General features: G+C 39.7%; 1 protein-coding gene across 4 annotated transcripts in view; it reads left to right on the top strand.

Moving 5' to 3' along the window:
• ORC5 (origin recognition complex subunit 5) overlaps positions 1 to 12,172 on the top strand; it is a 202,680-nt gene that overhangs the window by 110,865 nt on the left and 79,643 nt on the right. For all 4 annotated transcript variants that reach the window (XM_054017942.1, XM_054017953.1, XM_054017925.1 and 1 more), the window contains exon 13: positions 6,576 to 6,686. In XM_054017942.1, coding sequence (XP_053873917.1) covers positions 6,576 to 6,686 — 111 coding nt within the window. The remainder of the gene's footprint in view (positions 1 to 6,575; positions 6,687 to 12,172) is intronic.

Here is a 12,172-nt window from a genome sequence, read left to right as displayed (position 1 = left end):
TCTGAATTGTGTGTGTCTCCATTGTTCCAATAGGAAAAGCAGAGGGAATTGACAAAGGATTGCTTTATGCTCTTCTCTGGACAGTGCCAGTGGAACATGTGCATTGGGCTAGAGTAACACATGCAATTCTGTCTTGCAAGACTAGTGTCAAAGAGAGAGTTTATAAAAATCCCTTTTTCATGTTGTGAGTGTGTGTGGTTGGTTGTTGGGTTGGGGGGAGGTAAATTGGTTGGTCTCTCTGTCTGTCTTGGCAAGGCAAACTTACAGACCTTGAGTGCTTAGAATGAGTCTCTTCAGAATTCAGTGAGATGGTGATTGATGCTAGGACTCTTCGTTATCCCTGCAGTTGTCCCCATATACATTTACTCAATCACTATTAGTTTTTTAGCACTTAAAAAAATAAATTGAAAGTTGCTCTTTGAGCCAAATTCTACTCTGTGACATTGGTGCATCCCCATCTGCCTGTATTCCTGATACAGACTATCTTAACAAACAAAGGCTTCTTTTGCTAATTTTGTTTTTGTATGGCATGTACCTCAGTCATTCCTGTCCAGAATGTAGGAACAAGCATTCACTTTTCCTCTCTCCCACCTGCCTGCACATAGTTGCTGCCAATCTCACCACTGGACCTGACCCTAATTCTTATTCCATTCATTCAGAAATCTAGTGGGTATTACCCAAGAATCTGTATATTCCTAATTTTAGAAAATCCTGTATAATTATGGTCTCTTGGCGTTCGTCTCCGAGCAGAACTTTATAGCTAATTTCAGTATTGTACTCAGGAAAGCTGCTTTGTTTCCAGATTCCACAGTTAATCCTACTCCCCAGGAGAACTTGAAAGCTTTAGATGCAACATAGGGCAAGCAATTACAAAGCTCCTATGACTACAGATGATGATTTTCTTTATTGAAAGGCGTTAAAGTAATGTTACTGACTATTCAAATCCTAGAAGAGGAGAGATAGGTGACCTGCAATACATTAAAAAGAAACGATTTCATCAAGTTATTCTAATGACATCCTAAACTAAAAGGATGTCATGACAGTAGTTTGAGAGTTGTAGCCAGGAACTCCTGAGTTCTAATTCTGGCTTTGACACGGATTCGCTCTGGGGCCAAATCACGTATCCCATCTACCCCATTTTTCCTCATCTTTAAAATGTTCTCTTTTGGGGGGAGTCAGGGCCTGCCCACAACATTTTGGCACCTGAGGCAGGAAGCTCAAATGACGCCCCCATTCTCCCTCACTTGGGCCAAAACTTTGAAAGGTCTCAATTCTGCCTTCTTCCTGTTCTTCTCCTCTCCTGGTACTGCTCTGCTACCTACCCCAATAAAGGAGAACTAACCACTTAAAATTTTTGAACAAGGCATTTTAAGTAACACTTAACTTTCAAACACCTGAACAGCAAATTTAACCTTTCTTGTCTGCATAGTAAACACTGGCATTTTTATCTGTTTGAATAATCAAAATGGGGCTTTCCGTGCGTTCTTGGTTGCAAAGATTTGAACTGCTTCCTGAAGGTCCACAGTCTGGGCCAGCTCATGCTCTGTTGAGATGGTTGCAAGACCAACCAGCCTCTCCTATGTCATTGTGGAGCGTAGATGTGTTTTTATTAACTTCAGCTTGGAGAAGTTGCATTCTCCACTGGCAACTGTTACAAGAAGTGTTAGAAGTATGCGCAGAGCAACAAAAGCATTTGGAAAGAGGATGGTCATCTTATTTGTGCACATATATTCCAGAACAGCCTTTGGAGTTGATCCTGCTGAAATGTATCTTGAAAGGGCTTTCAGTTCATCACCTAAATCACTCTCATTAATATCACGCATGTCATCATGTGTCAACACTGTCTCTAGTGCCCTGTATTGCTGGTGTAGGTGGTCTTCAGGTATAGTGAGGAGTTTTGGAATATCGTACAACATCCTAAATATATTGCTGTATATTCCTTGAGCTGCATGAAATGTTCTTCAGCTGACTGTATTACACAATCTAGCACCTGGTTAAAGAATTCAACTTTGAATTGTTGTTTGGGGTCTCTTATGGGATTATCCCGTGCCTCGGAATCAAAATGTCGTCTTCTTTGGTGACTCTTGTATTCTTGAATGGGTGGGAAAATAGCTTCAGTATGAAGTTCCTCTGCCAACTTCTGTGCACTCTTCAGAACGTTTTGAAATCCCTCATCTGACCAGTTAGACTGTAGGTATGACTTTTTGCTTTGTCCAGTTGCTCCATTGTTCCAGATATATCAAGGTCAACATCTTGGAGTCTCTTGCTTACAACATTTATTTCAAACAGTATGTCATGCCACAACACTAAGCCACACAGAAACGTGAAGTTATGTATGTTTCTGGTGATTCCGTTTCCTTCTGCCACTGTTCTCCCACAAAAAGTTCCTGTCATAGCATTATCCTCCATAATGGCAACTATGGCATCATCTATCTTCCCAATTTGGTTTTTGATAGGCTTTATCACCTCCACTCGACTTTCCCATCGTGGCACTCAGTGGTTTCAGTGCCAGAGCGGATGTTCCCAGATGTTGCCTCAAAATTTGCCATTGATGAGTTGATGCAGAGAAAAATACATAGATGCTTTGAATTACATTAAAAAATTCAGCAGCTTCACTAGAAGCTGATGCTGCATCACTGACCACTAAATTCAATGAATGAGAACTGCATGGGACAAAAAACAGCTCGAGGGTTTAACTCTCGGATCCTGTCTGCACTTCTCTGTTCTTTCTTCATGTCGCCACCATTATCGTAGCCCTGACCTCTCATGTCAGCTATCGCAATTCCTGTCTCTTCCAGCTTTTTAAGAAGCACATTTGTCATACTACAGGAGCTGGTATCATCAATATCAATAAATTCTAGAAAATGCTCTCTGACAGTCACCATTGCAGGGACATTTTCACTAGGTTCTGTTGTTGTTACAAAACGCACCATTAAAGTCATTTGTTCCGTATGGCTGATGTTAGGTGTGCAGTCCAGAATAACAGAGTAATATCTTGCTGACTTCAGATCTGCCACAATCTTCTGTTTGACTTTTGTTGCCAGTAACTGTCTGATCTCCTTTTGAATTGTTTTTCCAAGGTAGTGGTGTGTGTACATTCCTTGTGTGGTGACTCTTCTTAGATGCTCCTGGAGTACAGCATCAAACTCAGCCATCAGCTTCACAATTTTAAGGAAGTTTCCATTGTTTGGCACATACAGCTGATCTGAAGTGCCACGCAGTGCTAGGTTTTGGGTAGCAAGCATTCTTACAATGGGAATGAGCCTTTTCAGAACATTTTGCCAGTAAAGAGACTCTGATGCAATCTTCTCTTGATGCTGATCATCTATGGTGGCCTTTAACCTTAGTTTCATCTCAAGCTCTTTTCAACTATGGAATGCTCTCTGGTGATTTGCTGCCTTCTCATGGCATGCCAGATTTCTAGCCAGATTTTTTCTAGTCCTTTGTTCTTGTAGAACCCCAATGTGGCTGGAACATTAGACTGGAAGAGTTTGCAACAAAACAGTATGCAGCATTCTGGGTTTTTGAGTACATAAGCCATGGCCTCTCCACTTTGTCACCATTGGGGATTTCACGCCTGTAATGTGTTGGATGGAAACTTCTATTTTCATTGTCTTTGGGGAACATGAAGTTTTTCACTTGCTGTGGCCCATGCAGTACAAGAAAGTCCCTCAGGCTACTGCTCAAGTGGGTCCACAATCCTGGATCATCTAGACTTAAGGAACTAAACTCAGCAGCAGCTATTTCTTGCGCCTCTACACACTCTGCTCTGATTTACACTTTTCTTCAGGAATGTGCATGGTTACATCCATTTGAGATGGAGATATGGATGCTGCAGTAGCTGCCAGGTCACCTGCACTCTGACTGACTGGAAGATCAGGCATCTCCTCACCACTCACATCCTCACTGGGCCCGGAAGGCTCACCGTGAACATTTGTGTCTATGTATCTCAGGAGAGCTCCTTCCTGCTTAGATAGAAAAGCTTCCTTTGCTTTTTCTTTTTCTGAATGCTGCCCCAGAGGGGCGTTTTCTTCTTTCACTCATGACTGCTGTTCTGTGCCAGCTATAGTGGCTCTCAACACTCAATTGAAGGGGACAAATAAGCAGGCTGGTAGCAGGGCCTGAGTGAGGGAAGATAACAGCGCCTTAAGGGCCTAACTGGCTCCTGCTACTTCAGTTGACTGCCTGTTCTCCTCAAGTGGGCTCAGGGAAGCAGCAGGAAACAGGAAGCTCCCTGAGAAGCTGGTGTTAATCAATCCAGGCTCCTGGGAGTGCTAGAGAGGTACATAAGAGGCTCCTCCTTCTCTCTCTCCCTGCAGTTCCTGCTGCTTTCTGTTATCCCCTCTCACCTTTTCTCCTGCCTGCCTGTTATGTCTCTTGTGCCTGCCTTCCTCCAGCACAGCACGCCACCATCTCTGTGCATCTAGAGCAGAAAGAATACATATGCACCAGCAGCAGACATAATTTTCTACACTCTGGGTCCTAGTGGCGCCCCCCCCCCCCCCCCCCCCCAGTCTGGCACCTGAGATGGCTGCCTCAGTTCGCCTCATGCTAAGGCCAGCCCTGGGGGAAGTATTGGGAAGATTGCTCAAAGTGCTACCTGTGTGCTATTATGATATAGACATCAAATTAATACATTGCAGCATTATTTGAGTTTATAACATGACTTTGAGACTTTTAAATTGTTGAAAATTGAAATTAGTTTTAACACAACTACCATTAGAATGTATAGAAACTAATGTGGTTGGTCTAAGTCAGTGGTCCCCAACCTTTTCCGTGGGGCGGGCGCCAGACGACTAGCCGCCGAGGACTGTGGCTGCCAGACAACAGCCGCCGAAATGCCACCGTGAAGCGGCGTCATCCAGAGGCGCCGCTGCCGAAATGCCACCGAAATTCGGCGGTAGCGCTTCTTGACATTGCCGCTTCTCGGCAGCATTTCAGCGGCTGCTTTTCCTGCGGCCAGTAGGCGGGCGCACATGGATGCCCCGGTGGGTGCCATGGCGCTCGCGGGCACCATGTTGGGGACCCCTGCTCTAAGTAAAGGGGCTTAGGTTAAGATACTGACTCTGAGAAAGTGACTAAAGTAAAATTCCTAGTAGAATCTCCCTAATGGATGGACCTCTTGGAAATAAAAATGCCAATAAAGCACTTGTGTTCAATAAGCAAAATATACAAAATGTTCCCTTTATGTATTTATATGTTTAAAGTAACAACATATTTGAGGCTAGTAGACTTCTAAGAGCCACTTGCTTGGCAAATATAGCTTCTACCTGTGGGGCTGTATAATAGGTTATGTGATGACAATAACAACAATAAATCAAATCCAGTATTTGTGCTCTGGGTGACTTGTTTACTGGGTTTTTTGTTTTTGTTTTTTAAATCATAGAGTTAATCACACTGCCCACTTTTGTATTTAATAGTGTCAGGAGAGGCAAAGATGGTCTTGTGGCTAAGGCACTGAACTGGGATTGAAAATCTACTTTCAGTGACCAGCTTTGCCATGACTTCACCAAGATTACAGAGGAAGTCTATTGATCTCTCTGCATCCGCTCTCCATCTGTAAAATAGAGAGGTGCTTATAGAGGTGTTGTGAAGATAATTTTTTGTGAGGTGCTCTAAGTACCTAGACAATTCTATATAGCAGTTTAGTGCGTTTAAAAAAAAAAAAAAAAAAAAAAACTCTATAATTCCTGAAGGACCCATTAACATGGGAAATGTAGGGAAAAAATATTTTTGCTGGAGACAACTCTTATTTTCTGTATCTTTCTTTTCCCCTCCCCCTTTTTTGTTTATTTTTAAACATCGTGCAGGAAACCAGTTTTTTTTTTTTTATTTTAGATGTCATATTCCTCTCATGAAGTCAGTGTTCTGTGTGACAGTGGTATTCTGATTTTTATGATAAGTGAAGAGTAAGCATCAGGTACAGAAGCTCTTGTTAAAACAGTTCTTAATTGGGATTAAACTGGCTTACCTTGTTTAGCACTCAATTCTGTTACCCTTAGTGAGGTTGTACCTTGCTCCCTGAGTAGTCCCATGATGCTGTTGAATCTGAATAAGCATGGCACAGTTGAGTCTTAAGTGAGCTGGGCTCTTTATGACTGATGGGAAACTGAAGACCTGTGGGAAAATAGATTTTTTCCCCCCTTTTGCAACATTAGCTACAACTAGGGACTGTAGAACATTCACTGTTAAGGATCTTAGCACACTAACACTAATAAATAATAAAATAAAGCTGTTTACAACATAAAATGTAGTCTGCCAACTTCTGTCCTTAGGTTGGACTAAATAATTCTTTATCTTTAATTCTATATAGATTTGACAAAATGTTTTATGTCCTAAAGGTGTTCTTAATTATGAATAAAGCATTTTGGACACCTTCCAGGTTAAATGGGGCTCTGCTTGTGTAAATTCAGAGCGGTGTATCTATTGAATGTTTTCCATAAGGTGGCTGTGGGCCTTTAAGAAGGGATACTGTAAATAAATTGCCACCTAAAGACTAACAGGTACAATAAATAAGATCCCATGGTGCTGTGCTCCAGAAAAATCCATTTAATTGGATGCCTTCTCTCTTACAGACCAGCAATCACCTCCTTGGACCAAAGCCATTCCCCCTGGACAGATTGTTAGCAATATTATACAGTATTGTGGACAACAAAGTTGCTCCAACTGCAAATATATTTTCCCAGGTGAGTACAGATTTATTTGTGGGTTTTTTTTGTATTTTTAAATTGCCTGGAACTTCTGAGAGAACACAGTAAATCTTTTCAGAAGTAATCATAAGCTTGGGATGTTTTGACTTTGTAGTATAGTTAATCCTCTGGTAAAAAGTGCTTTCTGTCATCTAATGAGAATTGAGCTATATGTCAGCAGTTTAAACCTAAGATTCTGGGAAAAAAATTCTTTATCAATTATGAATTAAAAATTGTATCTCTATAATGCTCTGAAACATTTTAATTGCTAACTTCCTGGATTCTGGAATGTGATCTGCACTGGTGGGTCTCTGTGCCAGCACAGAGCCAGTTGAAGTCAATTAGATTACTCGCATGCTTAAAGTTAAGTACAGATGTAAGTGTTTGGAGGATCATGACAGTCCAAAAGAAAAAGAGTCCCATTCAATTACATCATGTAATGGCAGACAGCTAAAAAGTGACAAGTTTTTAAAGTGCTTATATACCAATGCTAGAAGTCTAAATAATAAGATGGGCAAACTAGAGTGCCATAGAATAGGCATCACAGAAACTTGGTGGAATGAGGATAATCAATGGGACACAGTAATACCAGAGTACAAAATATATTGGAAGGACAGAACAGGTCATGCTGGTGGGGGAGTGGCACTATATGTGAAAGAAAGCTTAGAATCAAATGAAGTAAAAATGAACCAAACTGTACCATAGAATCTCTATGGATAGTAATTCCATGCTTGAATAATAAGAATATAGCAGTAGGGATATATTACAGATCATCTGACCAGGATGGTGATAGTAACTGTGAAATGCTCAGGGAGACGAGACGTTATTAAAATAAAAAACTCAATAATAATTGGGGATTTCAACTATCCCCATATTGACTGGGTACATGTCACCTCAGGAAGCGATGCAGAGATAGTTTCTTGACACCTTAAATGACTGCTTCTTGGAGCAGCTAGTCCTGGAACCCGCAAGCGGAGAGGCAATTCTAATTGGATCACAGTATCAGGTCCAAGAGGTGAATATAGCTGGACCACTTGGTAATAGTGACCATAATATAATTAAATTTAACGTCCCTGTGGCAGGGAAAACACCACAGCGGCCCAACACTGTGGCATTTAATTTTAGAAAGGGGAATTACACAGAAATGAGGAGGTTAGTTAAACAGAAATTAAAAGGTATAGCACCAAAAGTAAAATCCCTCCAAGCTGCATGGAAACTTTTTAAAGACACCATAATAGAGGCTCAACTTAAATATATATTCCAAATTAAAAAACATAGTAAGAGAACCAAAAAAGCCACCGTGGCTAAACAACAAAGTAAAAGAAGCTGTAAGAGGCAAAAAGGTATCCTTTAAAAAGGGGAAGTTAAATCCTAATGAGGAAAATAGAAAGGAGCATAAAATCTGGCAAATGAAGTGTAAAAATATAATTAGGAAGGCCAAAAAAGAATTTGAAGAACAGCTAGCTAAAGACTAAAAACATTTTTTGATATTACTTTTAAGTATATCAGAAGCAGGAAGCCTGCTAAACAACCAGTGGGGCCACTGGACGATTGAGAGGCTAAAGGAGCACTCAAGGATAAGGCCATTGCGGAGAAACTAAGGCTACATCTACACTACAGGGGGGAGTCGATTTAAGATACGCAAATTCAGCTACGTGAATAGCGTAGCTGAATTCGACGTATCGCAGCCGACTTACCCCGCTGTGAGGACGGCGGCAAAATCGACCTCTGCGGCTTCCTGTCAGCGGCGCTTACTCCCACCTCCGCTGGTGGAGTAATAGCGTCGATTCGGGGATCGATTGTCACGTCCCGACGGGACGCGATAAATCGATCCCCGAGAGGTCCCCGATTCAGGCGGGTAGTGTAGACCTAGCCTCAATGAATTCTTTGCATCGGTCTTCACTGTTTAGGATGTGAGGGAGATTCCCAAACCTGAGCCATTTTATTTAGGTGACAAATCTGAGGAATTGTCCTAGATTGAGGTGTCATTAGAGGAGGTTTTGGAACAAACTGATAAACTAAACAGTAATAAGTCACAAGGACCAGATGGTATTCACGCAAGAATTCTGAAGGAACTCAAATGTGAAATTGCAGGACTACTAACTGTCGTCTGTAACCTATCATTTAAATCGGCTTCTGTACCAAATGACTGGAGGATAGCTAATGTGACCCCGATTTTTAAAATGGGCTCCAGAGGTGACCCGGGCAATTACAGGCCGGTAAGCCTGACTTCAGTACCTGGCAAACTATAGTAAAGAACAAAATTGTCAAACACATAAATGAACATAATTTGTTGGGGAATAGTCAACATGGTTTTTGTAAAGGGAAATCATGCCTCACCAATCTACTAGAATTCTTTGAGGGGGTCAACAAGCATGTGGACAAGGGGGATCCAGTGGATGTAGTGTATTTATATTTTCAGAAAGCCTTTGACAAGGTCCCTCACCAAAGGCTATTAAGTAAAGTAAGCAGTCAATGGATAAGAGGGAAGGTTCTCTCATGGATTGGTAACTGGTTAAAAGATAGGAAATAAAGGGAAGGAATAAATGGTCAGTTTTCTGTATGGAGAGAGATAAATAGTGGTGTCCCCTAGGGGTCTGTAGTGGGCCAAGTCCTATTCAACATATTCATAAATGATCTGGAAAAAGGGGTAAACAGTGAGGTGGCAAAATCTGAAGATGATACAAAACTACTCAAGATAGTTAAGTCCCAGGCAGACTGTGAAGAGCTACAAAAGGATCTCTCAAAAATGGGTGACTGGGCAACAAAATGGCAGATAAAATTCAGTGTTGATAAATGCACAATAATGCACATTGGAAAACATAATGCCAATTATACATATAAAATTATGGGGTCTAAATTAGCTGTTACCACTCAAGAAAGAGATCTTGGAGTCATTGTGGATAGTTCTCTGAAAACATCCAATCAAGGTGCAGCAGCAGTCAAAAAAGCAAACAGAATCTTGAGAATCATTAAGAAAGGGATAAATAATAACACAGAAAATATCATATTGCCCCTGTATAAATCCATGGTACACCTACATCTTGAATACTGTGTGCAGATGTGGTGGCCCCATCTCAAAAAAAGATATATTGGAATTGGAAAAGGTTCAGAAAAGAGGAAAAAAAATAATTAGGGGTATGGAACGGCTGCTGTATGAGGAGAGAGTGATAAGACTGTGACTTTTCAGCTTGGAAAAGAGACGACTAAGGGGGGATATAATAGAGATCTATAAAATCATGACGGGTGTGGAGAAAGTAAATAAGGACGTGTTATTTACTCCTTCTCATAACACAAGAACTAGGGGCCACCAAATGAAATTAATAGGCAGCAGGTTTAAAACAACAAAAGGAAGCATTTCCACAATGCACTGTCAACCTGTGGAACTCCTTGCCAGAGGATGTTGTGAAGGCCAAGACTATAACAGAGTTCAAAAAAGAACTAGGTAAATTCCTGGAGGATAGGTCCATCAATGGCAATTAGCCAGGATGAGCAGGGATGATGTCACTCGCCTTTGTTTCCCAGAAGCTGGGAATGGGCGACAGGGGATGGATCACTTGATGATTACCTGTTCTGTTAATTCCCTCTGGGGCACCTGGCATTGGCCACTGTCGGAAGACAGGATACTGGGCTAGATGGACCTTTGGTCTGACCCAGTATGGCTGTTCTTATGTTCTTAAATTAAGGCATCCTTTACTGTATTCCAGCAATGGGTAATGGTCCACAAAAGATATGGAGAAATGTATGGGTTCCAGCAGTGAAAGATCACACAAGATGTTTGTTGTGATATGCACTTCTTTTTATCTAGGCTTCTTTTCGATGGAACCTTATTGATTATCTTTTTCAAATACTATCTTCAAATACCTGTTTTTAACTATCCTAAATACTTAATGAAATAACATTTCAGTAGATGGCAGTATAACTACAGGATATGGTGAACAGAAACAAACCTACAGTTTTCATTAGCAATTTGGATTTATCAAGCAGCAATAGCTGCTTCATTGTTAAATATGAAACTAGATTTGTATTATAAACCTGATTCTCAACAGTCTGACCTTAACCTTTGAGGATATCTATAAACCTCTAATACTTTCCTGCTTTCCTCTTTTATTCCTCTAAGTTGCCTCTTATCATTTGCTTTCAAAAACTGGTTTTCCCTGTGCCTTTTTTGTTTGATTGAGCCATGGCTGCATCTTTTGGGGAATAAAGTTCTAATATGCTTAATTATATTTAGATTTTTACATCCTTCTTAAAAAAAACCCACCAAAATGAACACTTAAGCTATCCCTGCTGTCATGTAACCCTTCTTCAATATTAGACATACAATTTGTACATAGCGTATTTCCCTCCCTAGCTATCTATGGTATGTTACAGGATAAACATTTAAAAAACAAACACATCATGCTAATTTAAAATGTACACTAGATGGCACTGTTGTCAAATTATATATTTAATAGTTAACATTTTCCTCTTAAATATATGTAGATTAAACTTTAAAAAACTGCAATAAATAACAAGGTTGTAATAAACATCCAACAACCAAGAGAAGCCTAAAGATGAGGATTGTCAATCAATCTTGAGCTTGAATTTTATGGATTTTCACTGATTGTGATATCTTCTATTACATTAGATTTTCAATTAAATAAGAAGATTTTTCTTCAAGTTTCTAACTGGAATAATATCAAATATGTTTTAACAGAATAAAATTTAAATTTTAAAACCAGAATTTAAGATAGGTTGAACAAGTTTTTATTGTTTTTAAGCATTTATAAGACTATTTTGATATTTCACTAATCACATTGTAAGCCTTTTCTCATTAAAGGTTTTATTCAAATTAAAATAAAGTCTTGAACTGTATAATTCTTTCAAAATCTGGCTATTTTGCTAGTCTGTATATATGAAACTTTGTGGAATCCACAGACAAGAAGCTATATGAAAATCAGTACTGTACACTGTTTTAAAAATGTTTTTCAAAGTAATAGTTGGCTTTTAGTTTGTTCAACAGTATTTTATTTTATCTACTTTGTGATCCACAGAGGAAAAGCTCTATATTAGAGCCACTTGTTATAGTTAGGTACAGTGTCACCATGAATTTTCAAAAACACAAGCCCATCTCCTCTCTAAATTTTAGTAACTTTCAGCAGAAAATGTTAATCACTAATAAAGGCTGCTGTAAGATCTAGAATGTCGTTGATAATGTCTTGCTTCTCTCATTTCTGTGCCAAATTTCTATCATGCAGAAAATCTACTCATTAACTTTTCAAAATAAGTCTTTCCATCTATAAATAATGAATAGACATATAGATTTTTAATTTTCTGTTAATGCTAAGATTTAATAAATCTAATTTTGTTTGTTTACCATATAGACCTTCAAGGTGTTTGAAGATTCAGCTAGGTTTTGCCTTTTGTTATTAGTCATAGGCCTTAGTAAATGGGCCTTTCTTTTACTCACATAAAAAGTTAATGTGTTCTTGTTTGTATAA

Source organism: Malaclemys terrapin, chromosome 1 (genome assembly GCF_027887155.1).
Source record: "Malaclemys terrapin pileata isolate rMalTer1 chromosome 1, rMalTer1.hap1, whole genome shotgun sequence".
Taxonomy (NCBI): domain Eukaryota; kingdom Metazoa; phylum Chordata; order Testudines; family Emydidae; genus Malaclemys; species Malaclemys terrapin.
The sequence above is the reverse complement of the archived record's forward strand: the minus strand, read 5'-3'. Positions and strand labels throughout refer to the sequence as shown.